The sequence below is a fragment of the Ictalurus furcatus genome, chromosome 11 (assembly GCF_023375685.1).
Source record: "Ictalurus furcatus strain D&B chromosome 11, Billie_1.0, whole genome shotgun sequence".
NCBI classification, from domain to species: Eukaryota; Metazoa; Chordata; class Actinopteri; order Siluriformes; family Ictaluridae; genus Ictalurus; species Ictalurus furcatus.
In genome coordinates, this window is record NC_071265.1 from 10,932,402 (window position 1) to 10,958,519 (window position 26,118).

The following is a 26,118-nucleotide window of genomic DNA, read 5'->3' on the forward strand; positions in this document are numbered from 1 at the left end:
ATAAGCTTTGGTTTGGCGTTACTACTGGGATGAATTAATTACAGAAATGCTTTTGCTGATAAAAATCTCAAATAGTGGATTTTGGCTCATGTTCTAAGACAACAAAATGAAAAAAAATCTGTCATGCCTCATTTACCACAGAGAATGGTATCAAATATTGACATTAACTCCACTCTGAGATTTTCAGAGCCCCAAAGTATGCACAGTTATGAGGACTCTTCCTTATTTTTACATTCGTCTGATTACTTTATATTAAATAATCCTGTTAAATGTGTTGATTTTACCTGATATATAGTTATAATTTATATGATTTATAAGCATATATATAATTATACAAAATCTAGTAAAAAAACAAACAAAAAACAGGCACCTTTTAACTTTAATTGTTGGAAGGTGCCTGAGACCCTTTTAGCAATTTTAGCAAAGTCTGATAAAATGTGCTTAACTTGCATATAGACTCACAAAAAAGTGATTACATAGCTGAGTGTGGCACTTTATGGCTGGTTCCATTTGATCTATTATGACATTATACCACACACTTTACACTTGAACACATGAGCACTTAATTTTTTAAGTGCTTGTATTTTCTCGTTTGTAAGTTGCTTTGGATAAAAGCTAAATGAATAAATGAAAATGTAAATTCCAATATAACATGCTTAAAAAAAGAAATCTAATCAGACTAATCATCTAATCCTTATGTTTCTGTCTTGATAACTATCACTAAAAGTTAACTAGTTATAACCACAAGCAATAAAGCCCATCAAGTCCAGATTTGGATAAGGTGATAGATAGGGTTCCTTGTTGTCCAGATCTCTGAGACATTCTAAGTTCTAGCGAAGAGACACGAGTTGGGGTTGACCTGGCCTGGGGGGTAAAATATCTGCTATTCTGATGAGTGCTCCAGTGACCTGGGCAGTGTGTAGGTGCTGACAATCTAAGACATTCTTGAGTGACCTACAGGGGGAGAGTCCATTAAGCACTAAATTGAGGAGCGGTGGAGGAGTTAGGGGGGTTGAGTAGGGTGTCGTTCCCTAGCTTCATGCCCACTGGGCTAGGCAGAGCAAGCGATTGTATCTGTATCAAAACACTGTTAAAACAATTAAGCCTTTCACGCCTGACACCCCTTCTCTGGGACCCTATGGACACATTCTTTGAGGAGACTCTACCAAGCGTTGCATAAACTGAGGGTCTTTAACCAGATACCTTCCCCCCTCCTCGTGATGAGAGAAACATGGACATCACTCAAAGACCGGCTAACACTCTACGTGAAACCTAAAGCTGTTCCTAACACGACTGGTATACTCCTAATACATGCAATATATGTTTTGGCATCTTTATGTGTCTGGAATAGCAAACTCACAGGCAGCGTCTGAGTGAACAAGCATGTCTTCTATCCACCATCTACCTCTATGTATCCTCTTACAACCTTTTACACGGGTGATTCTGGAGCCCTAACCCCTACCATCATTACAGATGGAGAGAGGAGATGAGAGGGAAAGAGCATTAATCAAAGCTGTGTGAACTGTGGATTGGTCACCTGAGCTCGGCTTTTACAAACTCATAGGTGGTTGGGAGGATTGGACTGTGTTTCTAACAGCACTCAGGTCAGACACTGGGCTAACGGTGTTTTGTTGACAATAGCTTTGCACCAAAGATTGGTGACTGATGTCGGCAGTCTCAACTACCACCTGCCAATAAAGAATGGAGGGGATTTTGGAGAACAAACACACAAATCCACACAACGTCTTGAACAGCGGGGGGGGGGGGGGGGGGGGGGGGATTCGAACTCAAACCCTGTCTCCTAAAACATTAAACAAGATATGTCTGGCATAATTTTATATGTAGAATTTGTCATTGTGATTTAAAAACTGCCAAATACTTGCCTGGATAAATAAAGTGAAGTACATAGCCTGTACAAATGAACAAGAGGAAATGAAATGCAAAAACTGTCGCTCTAAACGCAAGCATTTCAAATGTTATTTGAGTTATTTTGGATGTAAAAATAATGTGTAAAATTATTTGAACAACAAAAAAAAGTTTAAATATTTACTAAACTAAGTGTTGAGTTCAAATATCTTTCTGAAACCTTTGATTTAATTTTTGTTTATTCCCGAAAAAAACCCCACTAAACTAAATCAAAGCTGCAAATTGACTGTCAGAAGATAAATTAAAATAAAAAAATGTTTAAAATATGTGATAATTATCAGTTTAATATCACTTTCAAATTAGTTTACAATTTATAAAAATGAGTTTTCTAATAATAAAATTCACATTGATTAAAAAAAAAAAAAAAAAAAATCATGTCATGCCAGTGATGTTTCTAGTTGTTTTTAGACCCTTTAGGAAATTCCTTTGGTAGATTCATCTGGTAATTTGATCCTATGAAAGTTAATTACTGTAAATTAAAATATAGTGACTTAAGATTAGGTAAAATAGGCATACAGTACAATAAGAATTGCAAAAATAAATGCTGCTAAATTGTTGTGGCTGAAAACACCGCAACACAAAACCACACACTTGTTTTTCTACTTGTTTCAGCTACTGCTCTGAACCGTATGTTTAAGATGCCTACACTAGCTGTCTTTACTGAAGCTTTGCCAATCTATAGCACAATTGTTCTAGGAAAATACGCTCAGCAGTCTTAAACAAGCTCGCAATATTTGCGGAATGCCTCAACTTAAATGCAAGAGCTACAAGCCAACAAACAACAGTTAAACAAACATATTTGCGTTTCCCTCCAATGGAAACAACATAAACAAGGAACAACAGTCGACTGTTTGAGAAATGAAAACCTCATCATACACATCAAAAGCATTTAATAACCACCAAAGTATGCGTATAAAAAAAATTTAATTAAATTTTTCCTATAAACTGGCCACATTTGTTCTGACGCCAAATTTTAAGCTACAAACCACTACATGAGAACCGGGTTCAAATGATTAACTAATAAAATTAGTGCAGTGTTTATAGTTAAGATATACTGGGTCCAATTTTGCCAACTGCTCCATGGGATCCTGCCTGAGAACCCATAGGGAGGATTTGGAACCTCCATCCATAGACGTGGACTGATAGGGCCCTTACCTCGCTGTATGATGCTGGGTTGTTGGTCTCCAGGTACAACATGTTGGCGCTGAGATTGAGCAATGCAGCTGCTGTTTGCTCCACAGGCTCCAGGATTCTTACCCCTTATTCTTTATCTATTTTCCCCTAAAACAGTGGTGATGAGGACTACAGATGGGAATTGGACAGGCTTAGAATCTCTATAGGAATTCTACAGGATTACCATATATACCTGGGACACCAGAGGGGAGGGCCTGAGGAGCTACCTGTCCACGCCCTTTTTTTTGGGAAGGTGCTACCTGTCTTCAAGCCAACCCTTAAGTACAATTCTGCAATGTTCTTCAAAATATAGGAGACTTTGCTTTTGGGCTTCTTGTGATCTCGGTTCTTCTAAAGACCATCTTGCTTTGCACCAAATGGAACATTCTGAGTAATGATCACCTAGACAATTTTTTTTTTTGCACAAAACTTAGATTTGTTTGTTCCCTTGTAAAAAAACAACAACAACAACAACAAAAAACACACACAAAAAATAATCCAAAAGCAATGATAAAAAAGTACTTACAATTTCTCACATCATGGATTTAAATATATGGTTAGTACAGAAAGCCACCACTGCTGCTTCAGTCTCCAACTTCTCTAAACAGTTATTTAAATTTGTCCGGTGAGACGGTATAAAACTTATAATTGTTTGAATCGTTTTCAAATGACAGTATAAACCCGAGTGAAACATGAACAAATTATGGAAGGTTTAACCTAATAAATACATCTGCATTTTGAAACACAGACCACAGAGACATGCACATCTCAAGGACGCTATCTTTTTTGAATCGTAAGCTGGCCTTAGAACATAGAATTCAGTTCACCTTGGAGGCTCGGACCACCTCGAGCATTTTCAGCCATTATCTGCATGTGAATGGATGCCCTCCCACCCCAACATGCCCCCAGCACTGCCTCTATTAGTGTTACAAAGGACTGGCAGTAGACTGCTTGTATCTATCAAAGATGACTGGTGTAGATGTGTTTTGAACACATAAATGTTGGTTCATCCCAGGGGACCTGACTCTCTCTTTTGTAACCAAATTAACATGCCAAAAGGACTGCGGTGAACAAATCTAAGAGAAAAATGAGAGAGAGGGAAAGAGAACGAGACAGGGAGAAAGATCAAAACAGAGACAGTCAGTCAGTCCTGTCTGATACAGCCTTAAATAGAGTTTGAAAAGCGTTAGACTTTTAGGTTCCATAATTGATTAGCGTTGATAATTATGAAATCAGTATTTGTAGGCTTAGCTTTTATTCTTGGACTTTGTTTTATTTATTTCTGAATCAATCGTTGATTTACAAAGAAAGTCAATCAGCATAAAATGTCTACTTTCTAGTACAACCTAATAACATGCTAATTTAATTTAAATAAAATAAAAACTTCACCATATGAGTAAATAAATTGTTTTATTATTAAATTTGCAATATTAGACCATATCCCATTTAAATACTGGTGTGTAATTTCTGTAAGTCTAACTTAGTTTCACACCACATTTGCATATTTATGACAAAATATGTATAATTCGTTTCGATCAATGGACTTGAGTCTCCTTTGATAATACTCAACAAAATATTAAAATACAGTTCATGCTAAAGTATTTAATTTTCTAAAACGGACTAAAAACTTTCTGATTTGTTTCTGCATCATGCTGGAGTCATAATGCATATCCATGGCTCTGAGCATGGTATTTTAAGTCTGTACATGGTACTTTACTAGGCGATCAATTGAAATATTTTTGCATTTAACAGCTAAAAGTTTTAAATGCCTTCCTATGATTCCTCAAGATGTGAATATTTAATGTTTAGAGCTCTCTATCAGGAATCAGGAGAGCAGTCACTCATTAAAAAAATACTCTTTATACTATTACTCTTTATAATATTACTCTTTATAGTAATGTTACATCTAAATCCTGGTTGATATATAAAACCATTAAACGTGACACTGGCTAAGCTCATTTCTCAAATCCAACTCTTGGAAAAAGGGTTGCACTAAAGACATTTGGGCACACTTACGTCCTCCATAAAGTGTGGCTGGACTGCATGGACTTCGCTGAAGCTAAGTGCAGCTTTGGGGTAGGAATACTATTAACTCAAGTCAAAAAGGGAAAAAACTAATGCCTTTAGGCTATTAGACCTTAAAGAGCTGTCACCACAGTCAACCCCCTTCCACTAGCTGTAACTACTACCGTCTCCAATCAGTGGCCCACACCCTGTCTTGCTACTGGGGGGCATTTAGCCTTAGGTTACCTGGTCCAAGCACAGCCCAAAGAGACAGCACTACTCCTGCATCCAGGGATGGCGTTAGCTCTTATTCACAGCCTTCTGACGAGGGCAATTAGGTTAGCCAAATAAACTTCTAATTAGGTTAAAACAACACTGGTGATGGTGCTGAATAGGGTGCTCACTGGTGTGTCTTTGAAATCCCAATAGCCTACTGCTACTGAGATTTGGCAATGGCAGTGAACAAAAGTAAATAACGTTTTAAACTAAATCATTTTAGTGCCCTGTGTTTGAGTGGGCGTGGGCTTGGAGTGTTGTTGCATGAAACTGCTGAAGAAAACTTTCCAAGCAAGCCATTAAATAATTTTCCATTTATTAAATTATTAAGATGGCAGACCCCTAAAAAGTGAAAATGGAAATATTCACACTTGGGCCGAATGCAAATGATAAAGACCTTCTCATGGTATTTTTGCATAATCTACACTGTTCTTAACAAATCTATCATGCATAATATAGAGAGGCAATACTCTCTGACAGCTCTCTGGTAGCATCCTTATTAGTAAGATGTTTTTGTGGATTTTTGTGGTGAAATTCTTGTATAGTGGAAATGTCTACATGACTTACATTACCATTATGTGGAAAATGCATTTGTATCCACTGAGAGATACATTACTTGGCCTATTTTTAAATGTATTTTTAATAATATCAATGTGAGCTCTTCAGCACTAGTTCATTGTTGATCATGTTGAACAGCTGAATAGTGATCATTGCTGCACTTGTTAAGTGGTACACCCATTTCTGCAGTGAAGATATATTAAGTAGAGAATGTCAACATACAACAGACAAAACATTTGTCTCTGAATTAGGTGAGGTTTTTGAGGCAATAATGATCAGCTCTGGGCCAAGAGAGGAAGTAGAGCAAACACCAGCTTTTTGGTGTTTTAGACAAAAGATGCACTTAACCGAATGTGGCTCTTTGGGGGCTATTTGGGCTTAGAGCTGCTGGATTAGTGCAGTATCGTGTGTCAGGTGCTTGGAGTTTGGGAGGGCACCTGTAGAAGGAGCTGACAGCCACCATCACCCCTCTGTTGAGAGAGAGAGAGAGAGAGAGAGAGAGAGAGAGAGAGAGAGAGAGAAAGAAAGAACTTCTATCTATGGAGAGCCACCTAGGTCTCATAGGCTCAGCTTTTCCTTATATTTGTTTACCATAAAACACTTAGGCTTAACTGAAAATGAGATTAATTTGTTCTAAGAGAAAGACTGAAGATGAGAGACCGAGACGACAGAGTAACAGGTGAATTGTTTAATGTTGCCTGCTTAGCCTGTTGAGGTCATGGATTCAAATTGTGCTCCTCTTTTCCCTGTGAAAAGAAGATTTGCTCTTAGATGAGGATGCTACTTCCCGACCTTTGATTGGAGCTACCAGCGGATCTATAAGCAACCCTGGCTGCATGTGCTGGTGCGCTTAAAGGGAACCCTGACTATGAAGACTTGTACTACTTATTAGATTAATGCTGACATCCATTTTATAAATCCACTATACAAAAACACTCTAGATGTCAGTTAAAAAAAAAGCTTTGCACTCGTAGGCTGCCATTGCTGTTTACATTGCAATGCATTCTGGGCAGTGACGTCAAAAGGTTGCAACAGTCTTGATTCTTCAGCGACTCTACAGCGATATAAACATGTCTTCAGCCTTTTGAACCCGAGCGTAATATAAGCGAGGAGACTAATATAGAAGACATTACTCAAAATGTACATCAAAATGAAGACAATCAGAGAGGTAAGGAGGCGAGAGTGGAGCAAAATCGATGTTGTCTGTGTAGCCACTGCACGTTTATGACAACTGAGAGTTGTTCAAGGTAAACATATGGATTAAACTATTGTTTTATGATGAAACGTATTCTAATATCAATAATTTTAGAGATTATCCACCATTTCACCATCGTATATTAAATTTCCGATGGCCCTATCTACACAGCTTCTGTGTGTATGAAGGTACTCATATCCTTGGAAAGCTAAGATTCTTGTGATTTGATTTATATAAACTGTTTTGAGATACAATCACAACAGCAACTACAATCAATGTCTCTGTCAGACCACCGATATCCAATAAAACAGTTACCAAACGGAGGCAACTCACCTCATATGAACTCACCTCATACTAATCCACTGATCATTAACATCCTTATAAAAATAGTCTTGTTACACTGGCAAAGGTCCAAACAATACAATTATGTAAAAATATATAGTCCACCTTTCAAAGAGACCAAAACCATGCATGCACTCCAAATGGTTCAAGAACAGCTTTAGTTTTACTTTGGGTATGTCTTGGATAGACATTTTAGGCAAATTTTACAGCAGATTCATGTCATGAGAATATACAGAAATAACTCACTAACAAGATGCTTACAGGTTTGATTATATTTACAGATATCCCCTGTATCACAGCACACAAGAACTAGAAAATTACAGCCAAAAGCAGCACAATGTGGCGTTCTTTTCCTGCTGCGGGGGCTAGTAGCTAATTCTTTTGAGTGCTCAAGTGTAACCATTTCACGTCATCGACTCAGAGTGCGCATGTCACGTAATGGCGGCCTCCGTGGGTTAAAATATGTATAAAATATTAATATTATTCTTAAAGTGTCTGCTTAAGGTCAGAGATGCAGCCTTCAAGTCTACAGACAGAACAGCCCTCAGAGCAGCTAGACCTTATCTCAGGGAACAAAAGAGCAAAAGGCACCTATCCACAGAAGATCCAGGAACAACTGGCTAACAATGACATATGTGGCAGGCTTGAATAGAATAACAGGAGGATAGTCACCATCAAACTTGGAACCGTTAATGCTTCATTCACTGATGGCTTAAATGACTTTCATGCTCACTTTACGGCATCAAACACCACACCAGTTACCAAGACTACCCCTCGTCCAGGTGAACAGCTCCAGTCTGCGGAAGCAGCAGCCATATGGAGAAATCTGTAAGAGGTCAAACCACCTAAGGCTGCTCGCCCAAGTAACATCCCAGGCCAGGGACTTACATTATCTCTAACACTTTATTTGCCCATGCCAAAGTAGCTACATGTTTTGAGTCAGAAGTCCTTCTGAATTCCTCTACAATTTCAGGCTTGAAAGAGTACCGTTCAGTAACACTTACATCAATAAAGATAAAGAGATATGAAAGCTTGTTTGTGACACACATACAAGACCTAATAAACATAAAGACCAAACCAGATAGCATGTGAGCCCTAGCCAGACACCAATGTCTGGCTGCTGTTCCTGGATTTTAGTTCAGTATTTAAAATCATTGCTGCTCAAAGACAAATTAACTACTACACCTTGTTCTGAATATTCCCTTTTCAACAAGGTGCTGGACTTCCTGACAAATAGGTCCCAACTCAATAGGATGTATAGCTGTCTGTCCCACCACACAGTAATCAACACAAGGAACTCCCCCAGGGCTGTACGCTCTGCCCACTACTGTACACACTGAGGACAAATGATGGTTTAGCCAGACACCCAAGCAAAATTACAGTTGAGTTTGCAGATGATTTCACAGTGGTGGGTCTCATGACCAAAAGGAATGACACAGAATTTCACACCTAACAGAAAGAGCATAAGACTGGTACAAAGTCAACACACACAACTCAACACAACTCCTGGAGATGGACATGCATCACACACTCATCAGTGGGGAATTGGTGAGCAGCAAATTCAAATTCCTGGGCGTACCCTTCCTTGTCCCAGAACAGATCCTGCATTACTCAAAAGGTCAATCAACACTTCTACATTTTTAGGAGACTGTAGAGACCTGGGATGATTTCAGCAGTCCTCTACTCCTACAGATGCACAATGGAGAACATCCTGAGATGCTGCATCATACAGTAACTGAAATGCTGAAGATAAAGGGATCTTCAACTGCTAGAGAAAGCAAAGCTGCTCAGTGGATCACCAGGCTGCCCACCATGGAGGACATTTACACCAAAATGTGTTGGTAGAGGGCCAGGAGTACAATGAAAGACATGACTCACACCTTCCACTAACTATTCATTCTACTCTCTTTGGGAAGCATTAGCTACCAGAATTGGGAATAAGTTTTTTCCACAAGCTATTTAACTCACCAGCAAATTAACTGACTACATAACAACCCTCCCATATCTGTACAAACTTTAACAGGACTTGCCAGTTCATAGTCCGCCAGCACTACTCAGATTCTTCACATGATGCAATATTTTTCATATATTGTATTGCTTATAATGTATTAACATATTTGATTCTATCCTGACTTGTTACCCTGCACTACTGAGCGAGTGTAAATAGCATTTTCATCTTCTTTATACTTGTGTTGACGATAAACAATAAAGAATCTGGAATAGTGTTGAAGGTCAGTCTAATAAGCTGTTATTAAAGGACCAGACACCTGTGGGCTCCTAAAACAAAGGGTAGGATAAAAAGTCAACACCTGCACATGAAGGTGTGGAATTGCTTTACTACATAATGAGTTTCAGCACACGTCCCCCCACCCGTTTGGGCCAATGAGCAGACCACATCATCAACTCCTTGTAGACTCTCAAGGGTTCTTTGGATAGTTTTTAAGGTTTTTAATCTTCCTAAAAGTGTTTTACTTGGAAATCCATTAGGAGACAATATCCGACTATCAAGCATGTACTGATACTAGAGATGCACCGATGTATTGGCCGATAAAGGCTATTTTTAAACTATCGGCCGATAGTTTAAAAACATCTGATGATCAGGGCCGATTATATCCTGTCAATAAAAAGAGGGCAGAAAAACACATCGTAAAGAAGATGTCTTGTGTGGAATGATGACAAAACTGCAGTTTGTAAGCTCTGTAAGCTCTGCACTGCTAATATTTTACAGCAGAAGTAGCAGCAATGAAGCGTTTCGGCATCAAGTCTAATTCATTCCACCTCCTGCGCTACTCCCGCTACTCCCACTGTATTAAATTGCCAGTACACAGTTGAAAGATTTAAATGAAGATGAGTTGAAAAAAGTCTATATTGCACAGAAAAAAAAATATTTGTAGAGTAGTATATTTCATATGCAGTTAATGTTAATATGAGATAATATAATAATAAAAAAGTTTATATTAGGCCTATATATTACTAGTTTGATGTCCAGTGATGGAGTAGAAATGCTTGTGTTTGTGGTGGGTGAATGTGAGACTAACAGGAGGTTTTTTAGAATTCAGTCAATGTTAATATGAATTAATTACATTCAATAAGTTAAGAAATCTTACTGTAATCTTCAGAATTTAGTTCATGTGTTAATGTTAATTAGAGTAATGTGTTTTCTGTTTCTGAGACCAGTTACCGTGAAACAACTTGTTGAAATGGAGAGAATAAAGTTTTTATTTGCATTTATTTGAGAATTGAGGAATAATTATTATTAATTTAAAAGAAGGCATAAAAGGCAGAACTATCGGTATCGGTTATCGTTTCGGCTGAGAAATTTAATATCGGTGCATCTCTAACTGATACCAATTTATAATTAACATAATCACACTTTTGAAATAGTTACAAAAATGTACGAGTTACTGCAAGCCACTGGGAAAAAGACCTACCAGTAAAATATATGTACAAAAATGGGTGAACAAACAGTAATTTTGGAAAGGGTGGCAGCATGTAAGCAACACCGCTTTGTAATGCTCTGTAACCACCTCATGCTGAGTCAGGGTCCAGCTGAAAAAAGTACTTCAAGGGACCAAAAAGAAGGAAGACATTTTGTAGAACAGTCAATACAATGCATTCCTATATTATGAAATGAGCTACATTTTTCTGGCTTGCCTGAATCCACACCCAGTGTAAATTTTAGCCAGAAGATACTCTCTCCAATCTGTCAGCACTGTATTCAGGTGCTGCGCTCTCATTGGATCACAGGGTGAGGCCGCTGTGTCTGAGCCCCTCCAGCACAAACATTACTGATGCACCAAATCACTGACAGAATTTTCCAGATACTTTCTGAAACAAGTTGTACTTAATGTCAACAGAAAAAAAGGAGATAAAAAAAAGCACAGTTTAATACATGAATTCGGGAAAGAAAGGAAAACTTGAACAATTACTTAGGATCCCAGAGGAAAATATATAATTAAGGAGCTGAGCTGTCGCTGTTAAACATCTCTCAATGTCCCTTATTCATTATCCAAAATCCTGTGTCTATCTCCCTATGGACAGTACAAGCTGTAATCCTCAGCTGATCAGCAGCTCTTTCTTGTCATGACATCCAATTTTTTTTTTTGGAGATTGAATACAATGATTTCTTCTGTCACCATATTTGCCACATTGCACCATGTTATTTGATGCCACGTTCTTGGATCTCGCTCAATCTCGAATCCACCTCCACCATCCCCCTCCTTCAGTGTGACAGAGGAGAGGGCCCGGAGCTCAAAGCTGCACGGTGGCAGGTGCTGCTCTAAATAGTTGCCCTGCGGCTAGTGAAAAATACGCACCTCCCAGAAGAAAAGGAATTTCAGATTTAAGCATAAAACCCCTTCACAATACAAACAGCAATCCCTGAGTGAACTAAGCGCAGTGTGTACCGTCTAATGACTCATCAACCAGGCACACCCCTGGGAGGATGTGCCAAGATTTTTAATTTTTTTGGAGTCATCAAAAAGGGGATGTTGGGATAGCTGGCCAATGTCCACTGCCCTCCTTCCTCAAAGATATATTCTCCTTAGAATGCTCCAGCCCACCCCAGCTATGGCACTTCTGGCGGTTCAGGCTAAGGTGGTAGCGTGCCATGCTCACCGCACCACACCCAATATTAGAGGAAGGAAGGTGGGGGCGGACACAGAGAGGCAGGGTGGAGGGTGGTGCTGTAAGTATGGGGGGCATTAATCACCAGTTCAAGAGAAGGCAGAGCCCCCCCTCCCCCACTCAGCACCCCAGGGTAGAGAATCACAGTGATGTGTGTGCGCCTCTCCTTTTTATCCTCCTCTGCTTTACTGCTGGACAACAGCATTCCTGCACTGGGAGGGGACCCATCACTTCACCTCCCCGGCTTAGAGACCAGACTGCAGCTCTATCTGTAACTCACACTCTCAGATGCCAGACTTTCCACTACTCTCCTGGTGTGTTTATGCTGTACTTAGGCACTTAATGATGTAACTATACGTGACAGTTGAATTCTCGCACACCCAGTATTTAAGGAAAAGAACAGCTGAAAGAAAATATTTTTTTCTCGGAGAAAAAGACAGGGAGAAAAGCTTTACTCTCAAAAAGGTGCTGAAATAAAAACGCAAATCGAATTTAAAAAGCTACATATTGGACTTACATCAAAGTAGAACATTTCCGATTGATAGTTCTGTCGCGGATCGGCTCCATGTTCACAGTGCATGAGTCCCGTCTACGCTCCAATTTTAACAACAAGGCAGAAAGCAGTTCAGCTGTACAACACAGTCCAGACCACATTATCTGAAGCATAAATAGCAGCACGGTGACTGCTCTATTTAACACCGGCGACATTTTATTGGTACGCAGTCATACATACGTTCAAGTTAATTGTTGGCAAACCCAATCAGAAAAGTGGTTCCTATGTTGACCAGGGGAACCCCACACCAAAGAACGACCCCAGATGTGCATGTGGGCAATAACGGCTTTCACTGGAGTTCACCACTGAATTCCCCCAAAGCCAAATGATGCACCTGAATGGTCACGCCAAACAAAACAAGTTTCACTTGCAGAGAGGTAATAAGAGGTTTTTTTTTGTGTGTGTGTGTAATCACATTTTTATTTAATTGACAGCAATTATCTTTTCACCAAGGCAGCCTGTAAATTAATTTATGGATTATAATAATAACTTTAATTTCCATAAAACAGTCAAAGATGTTTGTACATTTTTTGTGGATTCAAAGGAAAATATTGGAACATATAATGGCTATAATTACTGAAAGAGGCCCTTAGCAAGAGATCCTCATTATTTATATAAATTTGAGTTTTTAACCTGTTCTCTCATGGGAGCACAACCTGTAAGTATTTTAATTGTATTTTAATTTATTAGCATTATACTCTTCTTTTTTTTTTTACCATTTAAAATGGTAAATTTAGATAACTTGATTCAGTCTCTACTTAGAGCAGTTACAGTAAATCAGTAGAAAAAAAAAAAGAATGCCAACAAGTGTTCTGAAGTTGCGAAATATTTCTTGGTATTATGAAAAATATCAGTTTTCATCAGAATTGGTTTCTTCACTTCAGGCACTTTCTTGAAGGCCATTTAGGAAAAAACAATTCCTGATGAATTACTAACATCTGTCTTCATACATCATTTTCTGGATTGCAAAACATTTGATTTGCAATAGAAGTATTAATGCTGAGGACATGCTACATGAACATGATGCAAAGTGAACAGGCAGAGCTTTTAAAAAAAGAGCACAGTGTTCAGTGAGGCAAATTCTCTTTTTCCAGTGAAGCAGGGACATATAGTACATTGTCAAGTGCATTTCACTGATGCAAATAAAAGTAAAGTGAATAAGAAAAGGCTCATTGCATTGAAAACAGACTGGTTTGTGATATTTTGGGACACTCACTGCGAGGTGATCGTCAGAGCCGTGCATAGTAATGCAGTCCATGCTGATCTGAATGGTGTTGGATGGAGAGCTGCCTGTTGAACCTTCTGAGAAGTTCAAGAGCTCAATGGGCTGAACGGTGTGGAACGCCGACCTGAGGAAGAACAAAAAAAATACCCAAGGAGGGCTTTTGGGGAAACTTTCAGCAAAACAATTCTGCAAAGTGTTTTTGTTCAGTTTCCATTTCCATGTGTAACTGAAACTACAGACACTGTATTTGTTTCCTATGGGTTATGTGTTTGTGTAACTGTACATACTGGTCCAGCATCTCCAGCAGTTGGTTGAAGACATCCGGCCCAAGGATGTCAGTTCCCTGTGAGCTCGGACTCTGAGACATGGAGGCTAAGAAAGATCCCTCAGCCCATGAGAGACACGCTGCTGGTTCACGCAATCTGCTGAAAAATAATGTACATATAAAATACTATCTACTGAAGAAAACCTAATTATTTGATTGGCCTATATTATCCTGACTTAAGTTGTATTTATGTATTTATATATGTATGTATGTACTGTAATTATGAGTCACAGTCATAAGAGCTCTGGTCATTCTGTTTTGCTCTATGGCATTTAAATAATATTTTGCCATTGTTTAAATCTTGTAAACATGATAGTATTTTTGTTTAGGAAAGTGCACTGCCACAAGGCAACTTTGTACAAAAGTCCACATTAACAAATTTGGCAAGTTCACATTTGCATGAAGATGATATGACTACAATGTTAAGAAGAAATATATTATTACAGCTTTCATAGTAATTTTTATCGTTTGTTCAGAATAAGTATATGGAAATGATCATAACAAGGGTTTCAAGAGGGTGTACTGGCTATGAAGGGGGTGGACCAATAATACAGGACGTAAACAAGAGTCAGTTTTAGTAGACACTCAGGAAGAGAAAAACAGTTATTTGCTTTGAGGAATGTTCAAATGGCATGCTGTTTTCTTTCAGAGGGTTGGATTCATTTGGAAAGAAAGTAATCATAGACCTGTGTGAAAGCAGAAAATTCCATTTAACAAAAGGAAAGTGGAAACAAAACTCATAGTTGCAAAGAGTTAAATATGTCCAAATGCTTTAGCAGTATCAAAAAAGACTGAATGCATCTGAGATCTTAATATATATGATTAGTACGAGAGTAGATAGAGTTTAAGATTTGTTTTAACTCCATTCTTCACTCAGAAGTCGACAAGTCATGGTCACCTGAAAGGCTGGTTTGGACTGTAATAACAAAGCTTAAAGGCTGAAAGCATATAGGTGGAGTATAGGAGTGAAGCAAGAAACACCCACACAGCCATTGCTGCTCTATAATTGCTTGTAAATATAACCAAAGATAACCATCAAATAGGAAAAACAGACAAAAAGTACAGATGCCGGACTGTTTGAAGTGGTGCAATGTTAATATTAAGGATGATGAGCTTGTCAGAATACTGATACAAGGCTAGTAGTCCTGTTTAAATGCTTTCTGGTTACAGTACTGCAAACGATCTACCTGTTCATGCATAGACTGAGGCTTCTAGGGAACTGAGTTTCTTACTTAAACAACCCACGATGTGAACCTATAATGTAAGTCTAAGGGCAGTTGTTGGGGCAGTTAATAAATGTTTATGTGAAGTGTGTATAGTTAGAGAGTATTTATGAATTCTAGAGTCAAAGGCATTTGTAAATTAAGCTCTAAACCTGTCTAATTTAGACTATAATTTGCAGTTATATTTTTCCAACTCAGACTCATAAACAAGGAAGTACTACTCGTCCTACAAGTTCCTTTGTGAAAGTGTACATAACCAGAATTACTATAAAACAATGTAAGAACAGCTTTGGTAAGACAGTCTTTTATATCCATTATATCCCACTACCTTTATTGTTAGAATGTATTGGTTTTGAATTTGCATGATATAAGTTCTTCTCAGTGCAAGCAAACGTGTTGAAATGATTGTTACTGGTATTTGTTTATACACAACAGATGCCATAGCTAAAGATTACATTTAAAAATTGCTGCATTCATACTTTTAAAGCTCTTAAATACTTAAAACTCTATAAGGTGAATCAGAGCTGATTTGAGATTCTGAAAGAAAAAAGAGATTATGACTGTCAGCGCAGACACTGTGACCCTGCTCTCTCTGAAACGTAACACCAAGCAATGGCCCGAAGTCTCATTGTTCCTGTTGAAGAGCAGTGCATGCTGTGGGTCTGAGCAAAGTGGAATTCCCCCCAAAGTCTACATGACAGCAACACGACCACTGTGATTTGCAGCATGCAGCATGTGTGCAGCTGGACTGGGTTTGGCAGTGTAGAGTGTTTAGTTGTGTGTGTGTGTGTGTGTGTCTGGATGAAATAGTAAGAGTGTGTGTATGCGCCTGTCTGTGGCTGGGACTGGGGGTATCAAGCTATAATGTGAGGCGGGCACTTGGGCGTAGAGCCGGAATTTCCCCACATTCTGTGAGTGGTGATATTAATATGTTGCACAACGCAGACATACCTAATGAATAACTTCGAAGCAGGATGTGAGTTTACCACAACCTAGAGATGAAACCCAACCACAGGAGGTTAAAACAAGAGTGTCAAACTCAGGTCCTGGAGTGTCACAGATTTCCCTTAGTCCACAGAGGCCTAGGTAATTAACTGAGTAGTCTATTGAGCCTGATGCTACTGGTTTTTAACCAAAGTAGATAAATCCCCCAAAACAAACAACAAAAAAATATTGTAAAAACTTCATATTAACCTTGTTGATAATAAATGAAGGGTGCTTATTATCAGTAAATTGAATTATATACTATTTAAGACTCTGGCTGCATTTTATCCAATACATATCCATATTGATCTAGAAACCAAGAGCTGTATTCAGAGTTGAGTTAAGCATGTGGTGTGAGGATTTAATAGTGAAATTGTGCACATTAGTATTCAGACCTCAGCCATAACTACAGACGTAAATGCTATTCCGCAAGCTGTGTGAGAGTTACGCACAGGGGGTGGAGTTTCCCAAAAAGTGGCATGCCAGTTATAAATGATTCTGACAATCAGCTTGAGTGAGCAGTCCAGCGCCACTGTCTGACAGTTAGATGTAACCACAATATGTCACAATGAAATGTATATTTTGGTCCATTTCAGAACAATATTAAATACATATAAATGACATAATTAATTTATAATATTAGCCTTTTAAATCCATGAAAAAAAGTTTTTTTTTGGTGTTTTTTTTTTTTTTTTTTGCACTGAGGACATGGGAGGATACAGCATCTTAATTGGAGATGTTGCTGACACTAAGGAGTGAATTTTAATGTATAAGTTTATGAAATAACTTAAAGAGAACTGTAAGTGTCGCATACGAGTGCTTGGTCAGTTTATGCTTCAAACTGTGGGCAGGTTTTTCTTGACAGGAGATTAGCATGAATATTGTGATTACTTTATCAATCTCACAACTCAAAATAGCAAATTAAAAGCATGAAAAAATAGCATACCTTCAGTATATATTTAGATTTCTAGACCTCAGTTTTGGATCTGATGGCTTAATAAAGTTGTATTTCCAAGTAACTGTCGGCTCGCAATACAGTATGTATGACGATACTGTGAAAAACCCCATCTTCGGATGCTGCTACTTATAAAAACTCATCCAACCTCAGAGGTGTGAACTTCATGCACACAATTTGCATAATCTGAATGGTGCACCCTCAAAATTCTTTTAAAGTATGTGCTGACCCCATCTTTAAATATGAGTAACTTTCCCTGGGTAAATATTTGGAAATGTCTTTGAAACACTTCAATTTCTACAAGACTTTCCACCTAGGTCCGATAAACAGTTTCTCAGGTTCTAGATCGTTTTTGTTATAGGTACAGAATCAAAGAAGCCCATACTATGTATACAACCTGGTCTTGGCAGGAGGTATAAGCAACAAGAAAAACATGTTCAATTCCCCCTTTTAATACCTTGCCAAAGAGGTGCGGCACAAGTGGGAATCACTAAACTAACATTAATGCATTCATGGATTTTAAACCCATGTTAGTGTACTATGCAGTCATGCCTGATTCTGAATGTCAGAAAAGCATACACATTAAGGGTTAGTCCTAAGACTGGAAATACAACAGAATTAACTGTAAATCCTAAATGATGAAGGGGTGAAGACTGGTGGAGCAGCTTCAATAACACTCAAAATGCATCTTTCTTTGCTTAAAAGGTTCCCTCACAGAACAGCTCAATAAGAAAAGCATGGTCAATCCCCCTTTTATGTGCAGCCAAAGAGGTGTGGCGCGGGGTGAATGCTTGAGCTGATTTACTCGGATATTGTTGCGCTGCCAGGCCTGTCACGAGAGAGAAGCCATCTTTTACTCCTAATGTGTGGTCTAAGCCCACAGATAATGCTATTAGGTCTTTCGAGGACTCACATATGCCAAACACCAAGCACAGCCAGGTCTATTGTCATACATAATCCATGAGTCCGCCACTGAAATTTCCACTTCCAGTTTTGAATTGATTGTACTGCACACATGCATGGGGGATTTTCAGGGAAAAAATGTCCACATATCTACACAGTGTCATGCTAAATCATTTATGAATTCTCCTAATCACACACACATGACTGAAGCTGTAAGTTTGTGACCAGTTTTATTATGTGTTTGAAGGTCACCAAAATGGATTGTTGCCAAATGAATAATTTTCTTGTTAGGTTGGGAGACTCCTTTTATTTGAGTTTTATTGTTTTAGTTCTAATTTTAGTTTTATTTTAATTTTAGTTTTACTTTTAATTTTAGTTTTATTGAACCAAAAAAAAAAAAAAAGATAACTTGTCAGTACATTTGACAACTTTTTTGACAGACTTTATTTCAGAAAAGAGCATAGAGACACATCTAGTGATCTTCTGAGTAGATGTTATTGACTGTGCTGCACTCAGTATGACTCTCCAGCTCACATCACAGCTGCTGGTTATATGAGTTGATGGAGCGGGTTCACTCGACTCATCACTAGCGTGTAAAGCCTGACTGAGTTGTGTGAGCCTATGTTCCCAATGACCAATTACTGATCACCATTGTTTGTCCTACCTACACACTGTTTTGTTCTTAGTGTTACATTCTCTTCTTGTCTCTATTTTGAATAAAAGTCAGTAATACCCAGAGTCATAACCATTTCCTTCATGTCTGTTTCACAACTATTCACCACCACTGAATACAGCATTTTGTATATATAAAAAATGTTTTTGGTTCTATACCCAAAGACTATTTACTTATAATTGAGTATTTGCTATTGTAATAAAATTCTACTCTAGTCTATTCCATAAGTCCATTCATTTTTCATACAGTGTACCGTACACAGGGTTGCGGTTAGCCTCGAGCCTATCCCATGGAACTTGGGGCACAAGGTGGGGGACATCCTGGATGGTGTGCATACACATACACCATGTGACCAAAAGTTTGTGGACACCTGAGCATCACACCCATACTACAAATTTAGTCCCCCTTTCGTTGTTAGAATAAGCTTCAATCTTCAGGGAAGGATTTCCACTAGATTATGGACCGTGGTTATGGAGATTTGTGCTGATTTAACCACAAAAGCATTAGTGAAGGCAGGCACTAATGTTGGGTGAGGAGGCCTGGAGTGCAGTCGGCGTTCCAGTTCATCTCAAAGGGGCTGAGTGGAGTTGAAGTCAGGGCTCTGTGCAGGCCACTCGATTTCTTCCACTCCAATCTTGACAAACCATGTCTTCATGGACCTAACTTTGTGTACAGGGGCATTGTCATGCTGGAACATATTTGGTTTCTCCTCCTCTCTGTTTTACTTTCAGTGAAGGGAAATTGTAATGCTACAGCATACAAAGGCAATTGTGTGCTACTAACTTTGTGGCAGCAGTTTGGGGAAGACCCACATATGGTTATGATGGCCAGGTGTCCACATACTTTTGGCCATACTGTGAAGTTTAAATATAGCGTAATCCATTAATTAAGATCTCATAGGGAGCCACTACCCAGTATACTTTCTATTTTCCTATCTAACACACCTGACCCAGCTCATTATCAAGCTCATCATCAGTCGGATCAGGTTAGCTGCAAAAAGAAACCAAAATTGTGCAGGGTACCGAGTCCTAGGGACAGTAGGAGAGAAACCCTGCGTTGCGGTATTATCATTTTACATGAATAAACAACTCAATCACAGAGTATTAACAGGTGTAAGCAACGTAAGCAAAGTGTTTATATCACATGGAGACGATGTTTCATTTATAGTGCACGGAGACCTACTGGAGTAACCCTTCATTCGTCTGGATCCTGAATCAGATCTCCACTCTATACCGCAAAACAAAATCATACTCGTATGCCACAGGATGTAATGACTATTAAATGGCATGAAGTCCTGCACTGTAGGGATTAGGTGTCCATATCTCTCAGAATATATTATTACATGTAATATTATCAACATTTTCGGCCTGTGAGAGCATGAGGAATATATATGTCTTCAGCAAGTGCAGACTAGCCACTTTCTCAGGTCACACATAGTACTGAGCATGTTTTACATTCACAACTGGAGATCTGCCTGCTCAACTGAATGACCACTGTCATGATGTCATCATTAGCCCTGAATCGAGGGAGAGAGAGAGTGAGCTCTAATCAAAGCTAAGAGGATTTATGGATTGCAGCAAGGAGGAAGTGTTATAGGAATGAGGTGACCCGTGTTAGCCCCTACAACGCTGGGACGTCGCCAGAAACACAATCCAGTTGACAAGGAGTGTTGGCCAAGAACGACATCATGGTTCCACAAAAAGGCACAGCACCCACACGTCAAAGCATCCAGGCCTTTTTCATCCAAGTGTTGATGCTGTGTGATTTACAAGAGCAGAAATGACAGAAGTTTATGGTCAGGTTATGCGCCATGGTTCACAGATAGCTGTTTCAGTTCTATTGGACAGGTCATGTAAGCACACCAAAGGTGTTATCTGGTGCAAAAGCTCAAACACAGACCAAATGGCATTGCTATGACCTTATAAATCAATCAAACCAACTGTTATCTTCTAATGCTATTTCTTATTTCAATTCAGTGACATGTCTTATAGCTTTGGCTGCCAAATCCATCACCATCCCAAACTGCATATCATCCTCGGCTTAGGCAATCTGCTCCTGTCTTTCCAAGAAGGAAGATCAAAGTATGTTTAAGAAATACTTTGGGAAAATCCACTCAGAGCTTTGTAAAACATCACGCTTCACCTGTATTTGAATTGGGCTACCACTTAAAAAAAAAAGGCCTGAAACCCTCCATGGAGACAATAGTGGTCTCATCTCTATTTTTTCATTGCGGTTATTTTCGTGCTGCTCCTGAGTGTGGTGGGTTTGATGTTTAGTGGATCTGGTGTTGTGTGTGGGGGGGGCTGTGGGCAGCCGGGTGTCTGGTTACTGAAGGACTTATGTATTCAGCCTAAGGGGGAAGGTGCGCAGTATCCACTTAAATGCAGACCAGGCCTCTCGCAGACGGAACAGGGTTAAAGGTCAGAGCTAAACAGGGCTGCCCATTGTCTCCTGGCAGGTTGGGCACATCCAGCGATGAAGATGCAATCAAAACAAACAGAGCCCTGCGATCTGCAAGGGTGTAGGGGTCTTCTCCTGTGACTTCATTAATCAAAAGCCAAGCGGTGTTCAAAGAGAGCAGTCCCCTCCCTTCCTCATCCCTCAAACCAGTGGCTGCAGGACAGACATGAAGGCACAAACAAAAGAAGAGTGGCGCTCCAGGTTTCTCCTCCTCTCTGTCGCGTGCTTTCATTGTGCCTCATTCTAGTGAAAAAGCTTGAGTGATTTCAAATAGCAACTTCCACTCACTCTGCAGGAGTGCTTTCTTCATGATTTATGGTGTTTATCTAAGTTTTTCTCCAAAGCAGTGCTGACTATGGCAAAGCAGTCAAACAGGGAAAGTCACTCTTCCATGAGACAAAAGTCATATTTTTCACATGTGAGGTAAGAGCACATTAGACATGCCTGTTATACTCCAAATAAATAATTTCTTAGCACAGCATTAACACAGAACAAATAGAAGGTTGATTCTTAAAAAAAGGTGGATTCTCAAAAAAATATAAATCAAAAATAGTTTCCCAACCAGTATCTATTAATGGTGTCTCTATTCTATTTTGTATTCTAGATTTTAGGTTGATCCATTTATTTTAGGCAACATAAGATGGATAATCAGATGTGCGTGATACAATTGTGCACCTAATTATTAGAAATAACACTTATTTGACATTATATACATTTTACTTTTTATACTGAAAATATACTTCAAGCCGTTTAAAAAAATACTATTTTCAGTTTTAGAACGGTCTTTAGTAATTTTGCTTATAGCATTTATTTCTAGAAAATAAGCAAAATTATTTGCCAATAACTTTGCATTTACTTTAAAAAAAAAAAAAAAAATTCATTGTATTTATAATTTTCTCCTGATGAGAAATAATATGGATTTTTGCCTATTTTCATGGTGTTTTCACTAGCTAAAATACTAGAAGAAACATGAGAATCTGAAGAAATTTGTTATGCGTGATATCGGCTCTTGTACATATCTGCTACTGGTCTACTTGCCTAATGAGCAGGTTAGGTCAACGGATGACTTATAGACTAGATAGTAAAACAACAGTGATGGGTTTAAGCACCTGTGATCAGGGTCAGGTACGCTCGTTAGTGCAGGCGCACAGCATAAATACACCTGTGTCAGTGATGTGGTGCTCAGAATAGTGAATTAGAGTGATTCAATTCTTGTTAGATGTTCGTTCACAAACACACATTTGTTTGTAGTGCGTCTTCGCTCATTGTCAGAGTTTTGAATGACGTAGACCAATGGGATATGATTTTTTGATTTAAGCTTACTAAGTAACAATAGATAACAGGTCATGTTATTTATTATGTCATGTTATGACCGGAGAATGGCTAAAAAAACTACTATAGTGGTCTAGTGGTGGTTGAGGAGACACCCCCCCCCCCATACTATGAAAAGCGCTTTGAGTGTCTAGAGAAGCGCTGTATAAATGTAACTGTAACCACTGCTTTTTACAAACAATAAAACAAAGAGGCAAATCCAATGTTTCAATGTAACATTATCTCAGTGTCTTATTTGTACTCATATTACGCATAGGCACGAGAAGTGCTTTTGTGTGTCTTTACTCAACTTTGGCCATTTGAAATATTATTTTGTGTCTCAACTGGCTGAAGGTGATATGACCCGCGAACAGAACACAAGGGTTAACATGGATCTAAGATGAGCACAGCAGTGATACAGCAGTACTGGCAGGGAGTTCAGCCCAGTTTAACTCTGCAGTAAAGTGTAAAGTGGTGTGTGAATAGTGAGGAGGTTCAAGGTTTCAAGTGTCTTGTCTGACTGCCCTGAACCCTGGACACTCCCATACACTTGCATTGTTACCATAAGAACACGTGTCTATAAATATCCGAGCCTGGCAGCAGCTGGACTGTTAGATCCAACTGTTTGCATCTCCAGACACTGTTACACAGTCTCAAGCTGGACAAGTATAACTGCAAACGTTTACAGAAATTGAACAAAACTTGTAGTTAATACCAATCGTGTGACATTCCAGTGAAGTTGTGTTTGTAGTATGGGTAAATATACTCATGCAAAAAGTGAGTGAAATTCCACTCAGTCCCCAAAACAAGTCCGTACAATGATTAACAACATGACCCACTTGTGTTACTACATGAAACCAGTACAACTAAACTTACAGTCAGACTTTGGTTCACGTGACAACATTTCCACAGTAATCTTGGTGACTCAGACTTAGAACTTGGCCATGAACAGAAGGTCATGTCTTACCGTTGAAAGGCGTGTTCTGGGCAGAACTGTACGGCCGCATAGGGAGACGTCATACTGCCACACTGTAGTCTTCGCTGAACCTTTTAAAGTTGTCAATAAGTGGCACAAGCACATCGATCAAGGCGAAGAAAGAGGTCAGATGTAGGATAAATATTAGTAATGAATAAAACAAAACAAAACTATTAAGCACAAGTAATGTCAGACAGGGTAAAGTGCAGTTAAGGTCAAGTGCACAGGAGTGAGTCAAGTGTGTAGGATGTTTTGATTTTGGCTTATTCTTCCTACAGAGCCTGAACTCAGGGGGTGGCGCCAATGCCAGAGTGCTGACCAATCCCTGACAACAACTGCATGAGGTATCGTACTCCCTCAGTTGCTAGGATATTGATATTAAGCAACAAGCCCCCTCGCCAAATTGTCCCCCACCCTCTCCATTCCTGGTCCATGTCCCCAGTGATAGCTGTCTAAGCACAGTTCTGAAATGTTCATTCCAACTTCCCATTGCTGCCTGAAATTTCCTTTTACAATCAGTAGAGCTGTCAGTCAGGCATTTGCAATTGCATCACTCGGGCTGCTAGCGCATCGTTCTGGATTGATCAGGTGAAAAACATGCCTTCCTGGCTTCGTGGCTTCCTGATCTGTCAATAAGACTAAAGCCTGAGGTGAAATGTGTAGCTCTAGCTCTTTACCCTTGCTGCTGACATACATTTAGGATGTACACTCGGAACGTCTGCAGTGCTTTGTAGGAAAGAGGCCTGGCAATTTCTAATGTATGAGCTCATGCTGGTGCTCACAGCTAAAAATCTCATCTGAGACACTACACAGGCAATGTGGGATTTCATAATTTAAGCGTACCCTTCTTTGTCTTTCAATGGTGCATGGATTCCAAACATGAAGCAACTAACTAAAACATATTTAAATGCAGACATTAACCCAGTCTTGCTGGAGTGGCCAGTGGCCAAGTGACTGTAAATGTAGAGGCATTTTTGCATTTTTAGTGGAATGAACAGCAGATGAATCAGAGTGCTAAATTAAAGAACAGGGTCGCAGAGGTGGACAGATAATAAATAGATGCTGAGTATCCAGGGAACATGAGTCGTCATGCAGGACTTTTGTACTTTTTGGAAACCGAGAGGTCCCTCTAGCGCCCTCTTCTCTCCTTGGCCTCACCATCCACAATGCACCTCCGAGACCTGGATGATGTCAGCATAGTATGCCAACCTAGTGAGATCAGGCTGCAGACCGGCTGTGTCTTTTTAATAGCCTATTCAGAGGGAAAGTGACGTGGGAAAAAAATCCCCCCTCGCAAGTAGCCAGCCAACAGCCCTCTGCAAATGTCTGCTTTACCTCCTCTTTGCCACACATGCTAAAGCAGCAGAGTTATTTTTAATCCAACCCTCATATCACCCGCCCAATGAACATGAACCACCACATATTGCCTACACCCGGACAGACAGAGGGCTCTACTAACATCTGCAAATTGTACGTCCTTGTTTTGGAAGTGCCGTTCCTTAACAAATCTAAATGAAAAGACCATGCTGAAGTGTAAGTCACATTTAGATTGATTAGTGAGTGGCACATGTCCATGATCACAGATCATCCAATCTGCTGCTAAAAACTTAACTGTTACTTGACACTTGTCCTGTGCCTGGTGACAGTACAAACTTATTAGCTGCTGAGTTTTAATGAACTTGAATACTTGCACTCTTACTTAGTTACATTTCCAAGAAATAAAAACACTTTTTAACTCCTTATATTTGCTTAGTCTAAACCTTGAAGGTCTCTTCTTCTTCTCTACCTCATTCAATAATGTATGTTGCATTCAATAAATGTACACATCAATAGAATGAGCTCAGTTAAACATCCAATCATTTCAGTTTAGCATCCAATCATTTAAATTTAGCATCCAATCATTTCAGATCATCAATGCAGAAGATAATGATCAAGAATCGTGCCAATTCGTCAATGGTAAGAGTAGTTAACGCTATAGTTATCCATGCATCTGAATAGGGATAAGGTGAACTTGAGGATGGGCACTGTAGCCATACTTAGGTAAAATGTTTCAATATGCCAGAGTAAGCAAAGACTTGCGTAAAATGAGACGTCTCCTTTGCCTACCTACAAGGCATTAACTGAATTTAAAAAAGCATGGTGATGCTCACCTACAAGACATTGTCTGGAACAGCACCCTCCTACCTCAACTCTCTCCTGAAGGCTTACGTTCCCTCACGCAATCTGAGATCGATCAACAACTGATGCTTAGTAGTACCTACTCAGCATGACTCAAGGTCCCTTTCAAGAACCTTCAAACTAACTGTTCCTCAGCAGTGGAATGAACTTCCAACCTCAATCCGGACCACAGAATCTCTCACCATCTTCAAAAAACAGCTAAAGAGCCACCTCTTCCGTGGACACCTAACCAACCCCTAAAAACAACAACAA

General features: G+C 39.2%; 1 protein-coding gene across 4 annotated transcripts in view; it reads right to left on the reverse strand.

Annotated features, from left to right (window-relative positions):
- tp63 (tumor protein p63) overlaps positions 1–24,091 on the reverse strand; it is a 50,438-nt gene extending 26,347 nt beyond the window's left edge. Inside the window, exons 1-3 of one of the 4 annotated variants that reach the window (XM_053635764.1) lie at positions 23,680–24,091; positions 14,166–14,300; positions 13,870–14,002 (exon numbers count right to left, since the gene is read on the reverse strand). In XM_053635764.1, the coding sequence (XP_053491739.1) occupies positions 13,870–14,002; positions 14,166–14,300; positions 23,680–23,732 (321 nt within the window). In that variant the 5' untranslated portion in view covers positions 23,733–24,091. Of the gene's footprint in view, positions 1–3,081; positions 3,530–13,869; positions 14,003–14,165; positions 14,301–23,679 lie in introns of those variants that run through there. The other 3 variants (XM_053635761.1, XM_053635762.1, XM_053635763.1) reach the window with 3 other exon arrangements.
- Positions 24,092–26,118: the final 2,027 nt, after the last annotated feature.